The sequence below is a fragment of the Salvelinus alpinus genome, chromosome 13 (assembly GCF_045679555.1).
Source record: "Salvelinus alpinus chromosome 13, SLU_Salpinus.1, whole genome shotgun sequence".
Classification (NCBI taxonomy): Eukaryota; Metazoa; Chordata; class Actinopteri; order Salmoniformes; family Salmonidae; genus Salvelinus; species Salvelinus alpinus.
In genome coordinates, this window is record NC_092098.1 from 29,570,230 (window position 1) to 29,589,179 (window position 18,950).

Genomic DNA, 18,950 nt, shown 5'->3' on the forward strand with positions numbered 1-18,950 from the left:
GCCTTTTTCTGCACTGTGCCTATTTAAAGGACGATAAATTGATGCCCGTTTTTAAACCCGTCGCCAGCGGTTGATGAAGTTAACTTTTAAAAAACCTGCACCTGCTTATACTCAAGAAATGGGGTCAGCTGATGCGTAGATCAACTTTGTTTTGTCTGCTGTTACCCAATTCACTTTTATGACTGTCAGCCTATCATGATAATCTATTTGGAAAGATTCAAAGCTGCATCTTGAAAAGCTTTTTGCATGAATCTGAAGTTGGTCAGCAGTTCTCCACAACAATACCATCTTTGGAAAATGCCCTCTGCCTTTTATTGGTTTCAATCAGAGTAAATTGTTCCATTGCCCCTATCCAACCCCCCTCCCTCAACTACCCTTAATGATCTTGAGATTGAATTTGTGATCTGGTCTGTTTTGAGGGGAGCTTGGTTGGAGTAGGCAGGGAGTGAGACAGGGACGCAGAGAGGGAGTGAGACAGGGATGCAGAGAGGGAGTGAGACAGGGACGCAGAGAGGGAGTGAGACAGGGACGCAGAGAGGGAGTGAGACAGGGACGCAGAGAGGGAGTGAGACAGGGACGCAGAGAGGGAGGGACAAGGACGCAGAGAGGGAGGAACAGGGACGCAGAGAGGGAGGGACGCAGGGAGGAACAGGGAGACACACAGAGGAACAGGGAGACACAGAGAGGAACAGGGAGACACAGAGAGGAACAGGGAGACACACAGAAGAACAGGGAGACCCACAGAGGAACAGTGCGAGAGACACACACACACACACACACACACACACACAGAGAGAGAGACACATACACACACACACACACACAGAGAGAGACACACACACACACACACACACAGAGAGAGAGAGAGAGACACACACACACACACACACACAGAGAGACGCACACACAGAGAGAGAGAGAGACACACACACACAGAGAGAGGGAGACACACAGAGGGAGAGAGACACACAGAGGGAGAGAGACACACAGAGGGAGAGAGACACACAGAGGGAGGGAGACACAGAGGGAGGGAGACACACAGAGGGAGGGAGACACACAGAGGGAGGGAGACACACAGAGGGAGGGAGACACACAGAGGGAGGGAGACACACAGAGGGAGGGAGACACAGAGGGAGGGAGACACACAGAGGGAGGGAGACACACAGAGGGAGGGAGACACACAGAGGGAGAGAGAGAGAGAGGGGGACACAGAGAGAGAGGGAGAGGGGGACACAGAGAGAGAGACACAGAGAGAGAGATATTCCCTTCAGCTCATGCAGCTGATAGCATCTGGCACAGTCAAGCTCTCGAGGGAGCGCGGTAATCTGTTCCATCAGCGTTTACTACTGAACAAATTAACTAAGACAAGCACCACTGCCTGAGCCAGCAAAATTCTTCCATTACAAAAATTATAAAGCCATTATAGAGCACAATTTGGTCCTTTATTTAAGCATGGCTGCTGTGAGAGGCGGCAGGGCCCGATTTAGGCAGAAAGGCTGAGAGGGCCGACGCTATGGAGCCTGGAGATAGGGTAGGGTGGGACACACTGAGGGGGGTGGGGTAGGACGTGTGGGAGGGGTTTGGGCACATCTGTCCTAGTGTTGGTGAAGTTGATCAAGCCCCCCTATGATGGGATAGTCAGCATTTGTGACGGTTCATTTTGAAGTAGTATAAGCAGTGGTCTGTGTGTTACCCTATCATTCTCACTAGCCTATGCCATAGCTCCTACAGCTATGCCATACAGTAAATTAATCATATAGCCTAGGCTATTCTTACACAGATTCTGAACTAAAAATGCCAGTTTCTATACACCAAGGCCTCATATAGCCTGGACACATTCACTTTTCTGGGAGAGCCCACTGAGGGCCAGGCAGCTTCTTCCCCCTGCGTGCTGCCATAGAGTTACATTGGCAGTGCCCGTCCAACAAGGCTCAAGGTCATTGGACACAGATAAGTCAACTTTGATTGGACTGATATGTGTTTATTTCATTGTTTACCACGTCTTCTAGCTAGCTGAAAAGTTATATAGAATCATGTTGACTCTCCTAGCAAAGAATTTGGTCAGGTGACCCAAAAAGTGACATATTGCAGCTTTAATGTTTGCTGTGGTCCAGTTCCCTGGGTATAACAGTAACTAGGCAATAGATGAAGAGAGGGAGTTGCTTTATTCTTAACTGCACAATCTTGGTAACAGGCAAGCAGACGCACTCAGAGTGGTGTTTTGCCTGCGTCCCAATACTCGAACAATGTAGCAATATTGTAGACTCATGCTGAATTTGACTATGGGAAGTAAACTGATCAGAATTATAGCGTTTGTGTGTTTAGTTGTTTCATATTAGCTTTTTTAATTGAGTTTGCTCCACCAGTATTTTCATGTTCTAATCACCACTGGTGAGCTACGTGGGTGGATGAAGACAGGGGGCTGGGGTTGGGCTGACTCGTCCTGTTGATAAAAACATAATTACTCCCCCCCCACCTCCCTGGGCCCAACCCCACCCCATTCCCCCTTTCCCGCGGACGGGCTCAGAGGGGTCCCAGAGACGCCCCGGCGCATTAGGACATGGGTTAGGAAGCCTAGCGCTAATCAATTTGAGTTGATTAGCCAACTCGTTTGCATAATGGGCTTAACAGCAGCATCTGCTAATCAGTCTGAAGAGTGTTAACTTGACTGTAGCTTTTGGGGGAACGTGGCGTTCCTCCTTTCCACTTCTCCAAACCACCCCCCTTCTTCCCTTGCTCACTTATCCATTCCTCTCTAGTCTAGATACAGCAGGAGAGTGAGTGAGGGAATACAGTTGCTGAGAGCTACAGTACAGCTAGCCAGTGCTAATGCGTTAGCTCCCAGGGCTAGCTAACTCTATATCCTTTCTATTAGCTTGTCTTCCACTCTGCTCAGTGTCCCTGTGGCAAACCCTGCTTTCTGCAGCCTTTCTGTCATGGGCCCCCCGGCGCTGATGGCCAGAGACAGCGGGGTGGAGGTAATGTGCTGCGGGCCTCTCCCTGACTCTGGGTCAGTGTTGCCAGCAGGGTAGAGTGGCAGTGCCAGGCCCACCAACCCCTCTACTATGACCTTGGAACAGTTCCCCCCAGCGCCCACTCCACAGAGCTGTAATTAGCATGCCCACCACGGCAGAGGTGGCGCCACGGGGGTTGTGGGCGAAGGTTGACATCTTGAAATATGATGCACACACATGGCATTAAAAAGACACCAACATTTTTTATTGTACCCAAATCATTTTAGGGTTGGGGCCGAAGTAGGAGGTGCGTCGAGGGTGACCCATCTGCTGACGTTCCTAAAAGGAACACAGGCTTTATTTCCTAGATTGTCCTCCTCAGTGAAACATCTCTTATAGCAGACTTGAGGAGGATCTGGGAGCAGATAAAAGTGGGAGAGCGAGACTTAGAGAGTTGTACTGTGCGCTCTAGCTGGCCCCTCCAGACGTAGTGGTGGTGGTGGTTGGTAGTGGTGGTGGTTGGTGGTGGTGGTGGTGGTGGTGGTTGGTAGTGGTGGGTAGCGGTGGTGGTGGTGGTGGTGGTGGTGGTTGGTAGTGGTGGTGGTTGGTGGTGGTGGTGGTGGTGGTGGTTGGTAGTGGTGGGTAGCGGTGGTAGTGGTGGTGGTGGTGGTTGGTAGTGGTGTTGGGTAGTAGTGGTGGTGGTGGTGGTGGGTAGTGGTGGTGGTGGTGGTGTTGGGTAGTAGTGGTGGTGGTGGTGGTGGGTAGTGGTGGTGGTTGGTAATGGTGGTGGTGGTTGCTAGTGGTGGTGGTGGTTGGTAGTGGTGGTGGTGGGTAGTGGTGGTGGTGGGTAGTGGTGGTTGGTGGGTGGTGGTGGTGGTTGGTAGTGGTGGTGGGGATGGTGGGTCGTGGTAGTAGTGGTGGTGGTGGGTAGTGTTGGTGGTGGTGGTGGTGGGTAGTGGTGGTTGGTGGGTGGTGGTGGTGGTGGTTGGTTGTGGTGGTGGGGATGGTGTGTCGTGGTGGTGGTGGTGGTGGTTGTTAGTGGTGGGTCGTGGTCGTGGTGGGTCGTGGTGGTTGGTAGTGGTGGTGGTGGTGGTAGGGGTAGTGGTGGGTAGTGGTGGGTGGTAGTGGTGGTGGTGGGTGGTAGTGGTGGTGGTTGGTAGTGGGTGGTAGTGGTGGTGGTTGGTAGTGGTGGTGGTTGGTAGTGGTGGTGGTGGGTGGTAGTGGTTGGTAGTGGTGGTGGTGGTTGGTAGTGGTAGTGGTGGTGGTGGTGGTGGGTGGTAGTGGTTGGTAGTGGTGGTGGTGGGTGGTGGTGGTGGTTGGTAGTGGTAGTGGTGGTGGTTGGTAGTGGTGGTGGTTGGTAGTGGTAGTGGTGGTGGTTGGTAGTGGTTGGTAGTGGTGGTGGTGGTTGGTAGTGGTGGTGGTTGGTAGTGGTTGGTAGTGGTGGTGGTTGGTAGTGGTAGTGGTGGTGGTTGGTAGTGGTTGGTAGTGGTGGTGGTGGTTGGTAGTGGTGGTGGTTGGTAGTGGTTGGTAGTGGTGGTGGTGGTTGGTAGTGGTGGTGGTGGTGGTTAGTGGTGGTGGTTGGTAGTGGTGGTGGTTGGTAGTGGTGGTGGTTGGTAGTAGTGGTGGTGGTGGTGGGTAGTGGTAGTGGTTGGTAGTGGTGGTAGTAGTGGTGGTGGTGGTGGGTGGTGGTGGTTGGTAGTGGTGGTGGTGGTGGTGGTTGGTAGTGGTGGTGGGTAGTGGTAGTGGTTGGTAGTGGTGGTGGTTGGTGGTAGTAGTGGTTGGTAGTGGTGGTGGTGGTGGTTGGTAGTGGTGGATGGTAGTGGTGGTGGTGGTGGTTGGTAGTGGTGGATGGTAGTGGTGGTGGTGGTGGCTGTGTGGATTAAAGTCGAGGCTGCAATCTGGCTTGCTCAGTTCCAGCCTAATTAACGTGATTTGTTCCCTGCATCTGGCTCCCAGATGTCAGCCTCGACTGCCTCTCTCTCTCTCTCTCTCTCTCTCTCTCTCTCTCTCTGCCTCTCTCTCTCTCTGCCTCTCTCTCTCTCTCCCTGCCTCTCTCTCTCCCTGCCTCTCTCTCTCTCTGCCTCTCTCTCTCTCTGCCTCTCTCTCTCTCTTGCTCTCTCTCTCTCAGAGCAGAGACGACACACGCAAACACATACACAGCGTCGGCGAAGGCCCATCTTGACACTGCTTGTCAGTAAGTCACTTCACACGTCCCAGTCCAATGGGGAATTATGTCTTCAGACTAACTATAGATACTTGTGGATTACATTATGACAGTGTAGACCTATATAGGTTCAGAGTCAGACATAACATTGTGTAGGGGGCTTCATCCTATGTGTGGATATTCTAAAGCTTAGGCTAGTAGCCTGGCTGCGGAGGCCTCTGAATAGTACTATTAGCCTACAGTATAGTCTCCTCCTAGCCTGACTTGTCCATACTGATCTAGTCAGTGTTTATATCTCCTCTGGGTACCTCTCTCCCAATATTGATGATTTGGGATCTGCCCTATGACATTTACATGCCTAGAGACCATAAAGGTTGCTTGTGAATTTCTGCCTGTGAGAAAAGCTATTTTCCTTTCTCTCTTGAATACATTTTTTAGAAGCTGTGGAAATGCTGCCTGGATCCAAGTAGTTGTATGTCTTTTTCTACACTTCTGTCTGTAGTTAAAGGCGGAAGATGTGCTGAGAGAAAGAGGGGGGGAGAAGGGAGTGTGTGTATGTGTACATTGTATGTGTGCGTACACTGTACAGTGTGTGTACAGTTTGTGTGTCTGCAACTGTGTGTGTGTGTGTTTGTTTTCCATATGGGGTGTGTGTGATGCCAGCCAGTAAGTAGTCATGGTGCCTGTGCTAGTGTCATATCTAGGTCTGTCTCTGTCTGGAGGGAGAGGAGAGAAGACGAGGCTGATTCTGCCTCTCTTTCTCTTCTCTCTCACGCTCCCCCTCTCCCAGTGAAGGGCTAGTGGTGCCAGAATACAGGGGGGGAAAAGAGAGTTAAAAGAAGAGGGGTTTTCTTGTTTGTCTGCTGATGTAAATGACGGTCACCCCCCACAGAGCCCTGTGTAATCATTTTGTGTTTTCTCCTCCTCCCCTCTTGGTCTCACAGAGAGAACTGAATACCACAGCCACAGCCCTGGCCAACAGACAAGATGAGAGCGAGCAGTCCAGGAAAAAGCTCATTGACCAGAGCCGCGAGTTCAAGAAAAACACACCCGAGGTGAGTGTCTGCTCTGCTTCTGCCTGTCCCTATTTCCACACACACACACACACACACACACACACACACACACACACACACACACACACACACACACACACACACACACACACACACACACACACACACCACATTAGTAGAGGCACGACAGACAGGATGTGTGTGTCTGTGTTGGTGTAACGGACAGGCAGCATCATAGCCGAACAGACGTGTGTGTAGACCCTCGTCATCAATGCCTCTATTGTCATCCGACGGGGACGCATCACCCGTCCTCTTTGTCGGGGACAGGGTCAGGGGCGGGGTCAGGGAAATGGTGCCCAGTCAAGCGGAGGAGACAATGTCCTTTCATTGTTCACTGGCCCTCCGCCCCCCACCCTTCTTTCAGCTGCTTCCACTGGCGTTTTGTGTGTTTTTATTTACCTTTTGGACAGTGTCTCTTCCTCTCGAGCTCCTCATTTGTTCCTTCTCATTGGATTCCACTTCCCATGCGATCCAGTTAGCCCATCCTTACATTAGCCCATGCTAGCATAGTTTATTAAAGCACCATTCATTACATGTCATTACATAGGCTACTCAATGCTCCTCCCTCTTGTAAGCTCCAACTCAAACCAGGTTTGTCAGTACAATCTGAAACCCTCTGGGAATCCCATCAAAGGATGACCGTAGTAGTCAGTAGTCCCAACCCCCCAGCCCACAGCCACCCCCTCAAACTGAACTCTATTACTCCACTACGACCACCTTTTAAGGAATATTCCTTGTCACATGGTTGGTCAAGGCTGTTCTGGACAGTTTTGATCGTCCCTGCTGCTTTTCTGTGAAGTCATGTCTTGAGTTGGTAAAAACTAGCGACGCGTGTGAAGAGTTTTAAGGGGTGAGCGGTTCTTTATTTAAAGAAAACTCTGCTGTGGATCTGATTAAGCTGCCAGGGCTTAGGTATGCTGGCAATGCCTTGGAAATGACGGAACAACATCCAACAGAGGCTTCAATTACCGATACGTCAACATATTTCGGCACAAGAAAAAGTGGCGCTTTTGATTCTGGTCTTTGATGACGACACTGTGATTCTCAAAATGGCAACCGAATTGGAGGCCCAGAATTGAAGATTGTAGAACAGATGTTAGATTTTTGAAATATTATTTTAAATGACAACAAATGACCCTAAGAAATGCAGAAGTAGACTCTTGTCCGTCCTACCCTTAGCTCCGTCGACTGTTCCCAATGAAGAGTGACCACTATCTAGCCTATTCTCCTCTGCCTTGTCAGTTATTCTACCCTTCTAGCACCACCACCATCATTTTCACAGGTTGCCATTTTCTCATGATCCTAAAATGCATCGATGCTGATGACATAAACCCTCTATTCAGACAGAAAATGGGCCCATTTTGCACCGCAGAGTTCCTCGGGGGGGTGGATTTGTTTTCCACCTAAATCTTGTAAACACCAGGAATGCGTGACACTCCAGCTGTGCGGAGTGGTGCGGCCATTGTGTCCACCCGCCCGCCTCGGCTCCACGTCATGTGACCCTTTTGTGTGGTTCCTCCGTCGCCATGGCTCTCCTCTCCACAAACAAAAGAGAGCGCAGGAGAGAGCAATGCGAAATATAAAGAGAACGAAAGAGCGAGAAGAACAAACAGACTGCAGGTGGGAGGACAGACGAGAAGCTTAATTTACTTACTGTAGTTGAAACAGAAATTCATCCGTTCAAACAATATTGAATGTAAAATGGATAACAAAAAATACTCATCAGATAATATGTACTGAATGCACTATTGCACCCACACACAGTCTTAGACGACGGCTTGGTGTTTTATGTCTGGGCCCACCTGAGTCAGCTCATCCTCAGGGCCCATTAGTCTGTTTGGTGATGTTACAGTAAGCCCCTCTGCCGGCCAGGTCATTGTCATTGCTCAGGGCAGTGCTGCCCCCCCCCCCCCCCCCCACACACACACACACACAGAGCAACGCAGCACAGCAGTGCTATGTGCTGTGTCAGCAGCAGCCGTACCATGCTTCATTCTGTGCCCTGATGACCCATGGTGCTCTGGCACACAGAGGCAGACCTAATGCACAGAAGACACAGAGGTCAGGATTCGGGTGACTTTTAGAACAGGAGGACAACACCTCAACAGGATAGAGGGGAGGACTGAGATCCAGCTTCTGTTCCACTCATTCATATCCCTTCTATGCAGAGGTCTGCACACCATTATGAGATATAATAACCTATTGGTGTGTTGTGTGTTTGATTTTGTATAAGTCTGTTTGTATGATGTCTCTGGAATGGACAGGTTGTGATCCATGGTATAAGATGGTATACAGCTGAGTTGTGAGCCCATTGGAAGGTGGTTTCTCTGGTGACTAGAGGCAGTCCTTATACAGCAGACATATTGAGGGTACACTGTCCATGTTTGGCACAATCGTTGGCTCACTACCCCAGAGGCCCCTTTCTTAGTCAGAGGAGTACGCCCCCAAAGTCATAAACCGCTCAGTCTACTAAGGAAGGGAGGGGACAAAGTGGCTTAGTCACTTTCAACATAATGGTCAAGTTTATGTAACCGTGAACTCCTTAGTTTCAGTTTGTCAGAAATTCTGTAAAAAATAAAAAGAATCCATTGAACCTCAAAGGAGTGATGGATCACTATGTAGACCTGGGCCTCCACGAGGAGATCACACTGATGTGATGGATCACTATGTAGACCTGGGCCTCCACGAGGAGATCACACTGATGTGATGGATCACTATGTAGACCTGGGCCTCCACGAGGAGATCACACTGATGTGATGGATCACTATGTAGACCTGGGCCTCCACGAGGAGATCACACTGATGTGATGGATCACTATGTAGACCTGGGCCTCCACGAGGAGATCACACTGATGTGATGGATCACTATGTAGACCTGGGCCTCCACGAGGAGATCACAAAGGAGTGATGGATCACTATGTAGACCTGGGCCTCCACGAGGAGATCACAAAGGAGTGATGGATCACTATGTAGACCTGGGCCTCCACGAGGAGATCACAAAGGAGTGATGGATCACTATGTAGACCTGGGCCTCCACGAGGAGATCACAAAGGAGTGATGGATCACTATGTAGACCTGGGCCTCCACGAGGAGATCACAAAGGAGTGATGGATCACTATGTAGACCTGGGCCTCCACGAGGAGATCACAAAGGAGTGATGGATCACTATGTAGACCTGGGCCTCCACGAGAAGATCACAAAGGAGTGATGGATCACTATGTAGACCTGGGCCTCCACGAGGAGATCACAAAGGAGTGATGGATCACTATGTAGACCTGGGCCTCCACGAGGAGATCACAAAGGAGTGATGGATCACTATGTAGACCTGGGCCTCCACGAGGAGATCACAAAGGAGTGATGGATCACTATGTAGACCTGGGCCTCCACGAGAAGATCACAAAGGAGTGATGGATCACTATGTAGACCTGGGCCTCCACGAGGAGATCACAAAGGAGTGATGGATCACTATGTAGACCTGGGCCTCCACGAGAAGATCACAAAGGAGTGATGGATCACTATGTAGACCTGGGCCTCCACGAGGAGATCACACTGATGTGAGTTGAAATGACTGATGACATAATGAAAATGTCTCTTTCATTAAGAGTGACATTGTGTCAGTTCTGTCAGTCTTCCCAGCCTCAGATATGGCTTGAGAACTTTATTTTGGGACTTTAGACGAACCCAGGACTTATTCCGATTGCTCAGAGGAGGCCGTTAGCCAGCCTTGATGAAATATCTACTGAAAGTCAAGAACAGATACAAGGATACAGTGCGATAGCAAACACTATTGATATATGTGTTCAGCTGATGCAGTGCTCCGCCAAACAAATATAGTGTTGTCCAGGGAAGAGCTTGGATAAGAATGTCATGGCCATTGTGCTCCTCTCCCCAGCAATTTGATCACGGCAGCCATTGTTGCTGCCCCACCCCCTCCCCACTTCTTCCCTTTTCTCCTCTCCTTTTTTTGTCTGAAAATTCCTTCCGAGTTACCACTCCCAACGAGTGTTGATGAATAAATGGAAAATAAAAACCTGTTTTGTCTCTGCGTCTCTAATAAATCAGGCTTCTTTTCCATATAAACCGTCCAGGGCTGCAATTTATGTTTGAGCTTAATAACCCGTTACTAAATTAATCGTGCTGGGGTTTTGGCTGGGAGGCTGTGTTCTCGGGGATTCTGTGAACTCTGTAAGAGAGGGAAAAAAGGAAAAGGGAAAAAATAACTGCTCTAGTTGCCAGAATGGGCCGAGAACCCAAGGTACAAAACATCAAGGGGTTCCGGCAGAAGGGTGGAAATTTCATCCCTCTGTCGCTTGGAGCTGGAAAGCTACCTTAATTACTGCTCTGTTCAGAGGGGCTCAGGGTTGCTAACTCAATGTAGTGTTTCATCTCGTCTCTCTGAGAAGGGGAGTTATGGACACCCTTTCAAAGTGTTTCATCTCGTCTCTCTGAGAAGGGGAGTTATGGACACCCTTTCAAAGTGTTTCATCTCGTCTCTCTGAGAAGGGGAGTTATGGACACCCTTTCAAAGTGTTTCATCTCGTCTCTAAGAAGGGGAGTTATGGACACCTTTTCAAAGTGTTTCATCTCGTCTCTAAGAAGGGGAGTTATGGACACCCTTTCAAAGTGTTTCATCTCGTCTCTCTGAGAAGGGGAGTTATGGACACCCTTTCAAAGTGTTTCATCTCGTCTCTCTGAGAAGGGGAGTTATGGACACCCTTTCAAAGTGTTTCATCTCGTCTCTAAAAAGGGGAGTTATGGACACCTTTTCAAAGTGTTTCATCTCGTCTCTCTGAGAAGGGGAGTTATGGACACCCTTTCAAAGTGTTTAATCTCGTCTCTCTGAGAAGGGGAGTTATGGACACCCTTTCAAAGTGTTTCATCTCGTCTCTCTGAGAAGGGGAGTTATGGACACCCTTTCAAAGTGTTTCATCTCGTCTCTAAGAAGGGGAGTTATGGACACCGTTTCAAAGTGTTTCATCTCGTCTCTAAGAAGGGGAGTTATGGACACCCTTTCAAAGTGTTTCATCTCGTCTCTCTGAGAAGGGGAGTTATGGACACCCTTTCAAAGTGTTTAATCTCGTCTCTCTGAGAAGGGGAGTTATGGACACCCTTTCAAAGTGCTGAGTGTCTCTTCCTCTCTGCACTCCTGGTGAGGATATTTTTGGGTTGTTCAGTTCACCTCCATTTTGGCTCAGAGTGCAGACCATGCTAGTGTTGCATGTGACTTCTCTCTCAAACTTATTTTTGTCTGAAGACAGTAAAAGAGGGTATTGATTACTTTAGTTTTTAGTTACAGATTCCACCCGATAACTTCTCAAGGAGTTGTCTGGTATTAAATTGAAAATAGGGGGATTTCTACACCTCTTTATATACTACTGTTCTTTGTAATGAATGAGCGTTCCCGGTCCTTTATTTTGTCAAGTGGAATGATAAGACGGAACAGGTAGTTTAATGAACAATGGGATTTCTAGCAGTGTTATCACTGCTTGACCTCACGGCTGTACGGTGTTGCAATTGACCTCTGCCTGATAGAGGCCTGATATGTCCACCTTACGCTTCCCTCTTAAAGAGACATCCTTCCTTTCTGCTGTGAGTTGTTTGTTTTCCAAGAATGAAATTATACGGCCTGTTTCTTCTCTTGTTCAATACAGCTTTGTTGCCATCGGAGAGAAAAGGACTGAATTCTGGGACACACTTTGTGAATAAGATACGAGGGCATTCAGTAGGTTAATTCATTCCAGACATGTCTGCGTGGAAGAGGTTCATCTGATTCTGACAGAATTCAGGGATTCTGTCTCGGCCCTTTCCCACTTTGTCAGATGATATTTGAGTTTGATATTTACCTTGTGACATAAGATGCCCTTTTTTTATCGGAGTAGGAGTCTAACTGTGTGGCATCACCAGAATCATGAGAAGACGTCATAAGTACTCGTCAGGTTGACCTACTGTTTTCCATATGAAAGTTGGTAAGAAGTGACCTCCAGAGAGGGTGAGGACTGAGCTGAGTGTCTGACTTGAGTCAAAAGAGGGCTTAATTTAATCACTGTCATCTCTGTTTGTTTTGTATCCTGAAATAGTCTAACCGAACGAGGGCGCATGTTTGAATCCAAATTGTATTGCATTGGAGTTGTACAGTCCATATTCTAATGAATGTCACTCAGTATGTCTTTACCTCAAATGAAGTTTTTGTTATTTTCAGTCTCTCAGTCAGACCACTTGTCCAGTGCCCGTAGTACTCAGATATAAAGCTCATCAGAATGAATGCCCTGCATTTGGCAAGAGGGCTGTCGATGACTCTGCTTGCGCATACTGTACGTAATTATATCTCTACTACCAAGCTTCTCTCAGTGGTGCCCCATGAAGGCGCCCACGTATGCTAGTGATCCTTATCCCTCTCTGGCTGTGGCTGTGTTGAAACAGGCTTTAGAGTGTGATTTGCCCGTATGTGGACAGTTTGGGCCGGGAGTGTGAAAGAGGCTTTAGTGTGATAAACTGCCCTGAAATGGTTGTCTGAGCTGCTTCCACAGTCAAACTATTTAAATAAAGCCATATTCATCCCCCGCCTGTCGAGCTCACATATTTCCAGTTCAGTAATGTATTAGAAGCATTGATAGCAGGCCACGTCTAAAAAAATATATATAAAAAAAATAATGTAAATACCTCCACCAGCCTAAGTTGGCCTTTTGATAGCAACTCAATTCTGAGCATTTCATCTTAACCAAATCCCATGCATATTAAAAGGGTGTTTATAAACCGTGTTAAAAATACGACTTCTCTTCTCAACAACATCAATAAATTGAGCATGTTGGACATCACAAAATAGCACTGAAGCTGTTCATGGAGACACTGCAGGAGGCAGACATGTCTGTTTTTAAACTGGTGTTTATCTTAATCTGAAATCAGAGTTGACTAAACATGGAGCCTCAGATCAGGTTTAAGGCACAGTCTTATGCTACCTGTAAAAAGAACATATGTACAAGATCCAATCAATGTGAAAATCAGTCAGGGCGGCTGGGAGCAGCATTACTGTGTACAGGATTATTTTTGCTCAGTCTGGTGTTTGTTTGGGCCCTGAGTTTAGCGGGGGCCATTGGGTGGTGTCTTCTGCTGCAGTCGCTCAGCCCTACACCCACCCAGCCTTCCATCACCCTGCAACTGCTAGCCTGCCCGGCCCTCCTGCCTGCCAGTCGGCCCCGTCTGCCTCCCTGAGAATGTGCTGTGCAGTGCCGGGGGATTTCTGAGGCTGCCAGGGCCTATCAGAGGGAGCAGCAAAGTGAGCGTTCCTGACAAAGTGAATATAGTAATTAGGGCTGATCCGTTGGCATGGCGCCCAACCCTGACTGACTGGCGTCTCCCACAGTTAATTATAGCCCTCCTGTTTAACACGACGCAGGGATATTTACCAGCCAGACAGCCAGCGAACCAACCAACGACAGAAGAGCGAGAACTTCAGCCACCGACGCCTCCCCTTTTTTGCCCTCAAACCCGCCTATTGAGTTCAGAGGCGGGCCTGGTAATCCAGCCTGACTGAGGAATTTGGTGGGAGGATGGAAGGAGGACGGGAGGGGGAGGTCTGACTGACTGGCTCTCCCAGTCTACCACACAGCTCGGCAGGGGGGGGGGGGGTGATGATGTACGCCAAGGGGACTTCTCCTTGATGATTTTTAGCCGGACGTACTGTACTCTGTAGGGCAACAGTCTGCCTACATAATGTACTGTACTCTGTAGGGCAGCAGTCTGCCTACATAATGTACTGTACTCTGTAGGGCAGCAGTCTGCCTACATCATGTACTGTACTCTGTAGGGCAGGCGTCTGCCTGCATCATGGACTGTACTCTGTAGGGCAGCCGTCTGCCTGCATCATGGACTGTACTCTGTAGGGCAGCCGTCTGCCTGCATCATGGACTGTACTCCGTAGGGCAGCCGTCTGCCTGCATCATGGACTGTAATCTGTAGGGTAGCCGTCTGCCTGCATCATGGACTGTACTCCGTAGGGCAGCCGTCTGCCTGCATCATGAACTGTACTCTGTAGGGCAGCCGTCTGCCTGCATCATGGACTGTAATCTGTAGGGAAGCTGTCTGCCTGCATCATGGACTGTACTCCGTAGGGCAGCCGTCTGCCTGCATCATGTACTGTACTCTGTAGGGCAGCCATCTACCTAGATCAACCCACTCCTCCTACAAAGGTCAACCAACTCCCCCTAAATTATTTGCATTTTAGATGCATGCTAAATGAATGGGCGAGTGGGTGAGCAAACACTAACTGCGTAGTACAGAGATATATTCATTGAGGGAACATTATCCCTTGCCTGTGCGTAAATGTGTGTGAGGGTCGTTTGTTAATGTGTGAGGGGTTCATCAGAGAGCCAAGGCATCAGTGACATACACCATCACACCAGCGAATGACCCATTTCTCTGACCCTTTCTCTCACCATGAGCCCCTGTCTCTGGGAGACTCTGTGAAAAGAGGGGCCTGCTCCACCCATTCTACACCCGGCTGTAAATCTGAATTCCAGCTTTTCTCAAAGACCCCAAATGGAATGAAATGGTCCCAATAATATAACTAATCCCTATGGAACTTTCCCACGCAAAGACTCTGCTTACCCTCATTAAGCCCCATTCACTTTTAATTAATCATTAATTATTACAATTACTCTGAGCACTGTGCTCACAGAATACAGTGTACTGTTTGAAAGTCACTTAATGTAACTATATACCTAAATTAATTTCACAATATGCCATGATGCATTGAAAAATTATGCAAGATGATCTAATCTCGGTTATTGATTCTGTGCAGGCGAGTTGTACCTTATTTCCCATAGTCCAATGATGGGAAGCGACTCTTAGCAGTGATGGGCTTAGAGCCCTTTGCCCCCAAAGGTGTGGAGCACAGGCAACTGGGGGAGTCAGTCGCAGGTGAGTCTATGGTGTTTCCCACAGCACTCCCTTCATCTGTCTATCAGGAGCGGCCATTTTGTGCCAAATGCACCAAGCGCATGCCCCAATGTGCCTCCATACCTGATGGTGCCTCACAGGTGGATCGCTGAGCCTAAAAACCCTCTGAAAAAATACAATAAAACACTGGAACTTGTGGACAGATGATGCATTTGCCATCAAATGCCCAAACTCATTTTAAGTCTCTCCCTTTTTTTTTAAGCTCACTTGTTTAATGCATTGGTCCATTGCATATCTGCCTCAAGGATTTGGTCCATCTGGTCAGCTAATGCTGGGGTTGATGGAAGAGTGGAACTGACAGGAGTTGAGCACATGCCATCTCATCACCTCTGGGGATCTGTGATTAGCTAGCTGCTTTCCACAGGCTCTCTGGGACAGAAAGAGGATTGCTTGTTGGGTTTGGAGGACCTTGGGGAGACAGATGGGCATGGGGCATCCCTCACTGCATCCTCACTCTCTGACAGCATTCAGTACAAGACCCTGGACGCCAGCCTAGTCATCATGCCATCCTACTGCAGGATGAGGCTAAATAAAGGTTCTCTCCATTTTGGTCCATATGAAAGCACCTATTTTGGCTCCAGTTTCCCTTGGTGGTTTTGCCCATTGTATCATGTACTCTGATGGCAGTAAATCAACAATGGTAGGAATCATTGTTCCATATGAGGGTGGTCTCCGAGTGCTTACATTACAAACTAAGGTGTGAGGCCTCTTTATGCTAGCAGCTACATGTACATATGTGGCATTACTGGCATCTCAAATGAGATCATTTAACTCCCATTCAACATATCTTGGTTTAATTGCTTTCCCTCTACATAAAACAGATAGTTAGTTATTATTGTATTCTAAAGCCAGACACATGGCATTTACCCCCACTCGTATGCTAGGAAGGTTGGTATTACATGAAAACCTTGTGGTAACCTCTCCATGCCCCTGCGCAAATGAAAAATCCACCCACTGACAGACAATAACAACGTGGCACCCACTTTAAATTAAAGCACCCCATCACCACACTAGATAGAGGGGGGCGACCGGGGAGCTTTGAGTCCAAATGAAGAGGAGGGGGCCTGAGTAGATCAGGCGATTAGAGTAGGGGGAAATTGGATATGGTCCCGCTAGGCTCCGGCTAGCCCCCCAGTGCGGGGGGGGAATGATTGCAGAGCACAAGGCCATTAGACAGACAGCAACTGGGAATAGGCCTTTCCCTCTGGAATTAAGCCACTCTCTCCGGCCCCCTATCCCAGCATGCAGAGGGAGCCTGGCCATCCGTCTTCCTATGACAGCAGATCTGTCACTACTACTACCCCCCCCCCATTCCAGCAGGTAAGACCCTGGATATCCACTAATTCAGCAGGATGCTGTTCAGTATTAGATGAAGGAGCTCATAATATACTCAAGCACACATGCTACATGGGCATATAAGGGCTGCACAATATGGGCAAAAAATCTAATTGCAATATAGATCAAAACACTTGGGTGAACTGTTGGAATCATTGAAATAGAATGATTTATATTTAGAAGCAAAGTGGAAAGCAGCATAGTTTTTGTTTGGAACAATCTGGTGACTTCATTTGACCAAACAGAACAGCCTGCAAACTTATAGTAAAACTAACAGTGGGGAGGAGGAACTGAACTGTTTGAGTGATGAATATCGCACATGTCAATATTATGATTTCGATGTGAATTTGATTAACTGTGCAGCCCTAGCGCGTATGCACACGCAGTTTGCGCCCATACACGCACACACAATTACTTTCCTCAAGATTTGTGATCAAATTTGACCATCATTTGAGGTGAGATTTGTTTGTTTTGTCGTCTTAGGAGAGACATGATTTTGTGTGCCTTCATGTTTGTTTGTTTACCTTGAATTCTTAACACTTCACATACATAGCAACCAAGACGTTTATCCATATTTGTGGGTGTGAAAAAGAAGGCACTATTCGAAACCCCTTGGGAGTGTATCTTAGAGTCTGTGCTTGTCTTTTCTAAATATGCCATTTCAAGTTACCAAGGCTATCATTTATCTTTTTAATGAATAGTTTGTATGTTTTGCATTTGTATGTCTTTATACGTGACTGGTAGTGTCTGTTTCTTTGTACATCTGCTTTTTGAAGTGTGTGTGTGTGTGTGTGTGTGTGTGTGTGTGTGTGTGTGTGTGTGTGTGTGTGTGTGTGTGTGTGTGTGTGTGTGTGTGTGTGTGTGTGTGTGTGTGTGTGTGTGTGTGTGTGTGTGTGTGTGTGTGTGTGTGTGTGTGTGTGTGTGTGTGTGTGGTCACATCCTCACCCCCCCTTCCTCTTTGCTTCGTCGCGCGGCTTTTCCCTCTGTGGGTGGTCGACGGGCGCGAGGCGCAGGCTTGCCCGGAGATCGAGTTTCAAGGCGGGTGGGAGGAAGGCTGGCTTCTGTCGCTCAGAGGAAGCTCAGAGCTCTGTCAGGGCCGTCCCTCCCTCAACTCATACGCTACAGACACGCACACAGGCACACGCACTACACACACCCCGCGTCACCACTGCACTCCCCCGGCCCGGGTTCTATTTACACAGGCTCCTCTTACAGCCAGTCAACGGTGTGCTTGCCTTTCCTGTGCTTTTCATCACCAGTCCACCGCAGGCCCACACTGGCCCCCGTATGTCCCCACTCACTGACAGTTGTCCCCCACCTCTCTGTCTGTGTCTCTATCCTTTTTCTTTCTGTCCTTTTTCTTTAATTCTGTCTTTGTTGTTCCTTCTCCCTCTCTCTCACACACAACAGCAACCCCCTTTCTTTTTGTCTCTCCCTGTGTCTCTTCCTTATATCTACGCTGAACTAAAATAGAAACGCAACATGTAAAGTGTTGGTCCCATGTTTCATGAGCTTAGATAAAACATCCCAGAAATGTTCCATACGCATAAAAGCTTATTTCTCTCAGATTTTGTGCACAAATTTGTTTACATCCCTGTTAGTGAGCATTTCTCCTTTGCCTCTCAGGTGGATGGATTATCTTGGCAATGTCAAGTAGCTTATTAAACAGCATGATCACTACAGGTGCACGTTGTGCTGGGGAAAATAAAGGCCATTCTAAAATGTGCAGTTTTGTCACACAACACAATGCCACAGATGTCTCAAGTTTTGAGGGAGTGTGCAATTACCATGCTGACTGCAGGAATGTCCACCAGAGCTGTTGCCAGAGAATTTAATGTTCATTTGTACTACCATAAGCCGCCTCAACGTCATTTTAGAGAATTCGTCCAACCGGCCTCATGACCGCAGTCGTGTGTCGTGTGGGCTAGTGGTTTGCTGATGTCAACGTTGTGAACAGCGTGCCCCATGGTGGCTGTGGGGTTATGTTATGGGAAGGCATAAGCTATGGACAATGAACACAATTGCATTTTATCTATGGCAATTTGAATGCACGCACTAACTCCATGTCTCTCATTAAACACTTTAAGATTGGCCTCAGAAAAGTAGGCTATATGAGAGGATGGTTGGTACTGCCCGTATACACCATTTGGTTCCTGTGACAGGATCCTGAGGCCCATTGTCGTGCCGTTCATCCGCCACCATCCCCTCATGTTTCAGCATGATAATGTCTGACCCCATGGGACAAGGATCTGTACACAATTCCTGGAAGCTGAAAATGTCCCAGTTCTTCAATGGCCTGCATACTCACCAGACATGTCACCCATTGAACATGTTTGGGATGCTCTGGATCGATATGTATAACAGCATCCCGCCAGTATCCAGCAACTTCGCACAGCCATTGAAGAGGACTGGGACAACATTCCACAGGCCACAATCAACAGCCTGATCAACTCTATGCGAAGGAGAT

General features: G+C 48.3%; 1 protein-coding gene across 3 annotated transcripts in view; it reads left to right on the top strand.

The window, feature by feature from the left end:
* LOC139538065 (homeobox protein cut-like 1) overlaps positions 1–18,950 on the top strand; it is a 222,694-nt gene that overhangs the window by 48,703 nt on the left and 155,041 nt on the right. For all 3 annotated transcript variants that reach the window (XM_071340016.1, XM_071340018.1, XM_071340017.1), the window contains exon 2: positions 6,063–6,173. In XM_071340016.1, the coding sequence (XP_071196117.1) occupies positions 6,063–6,173 (111 nt within the window). The remainder of the gene's footprint in view (positions 1–6,062; positions 6,174–18,950) is intronic.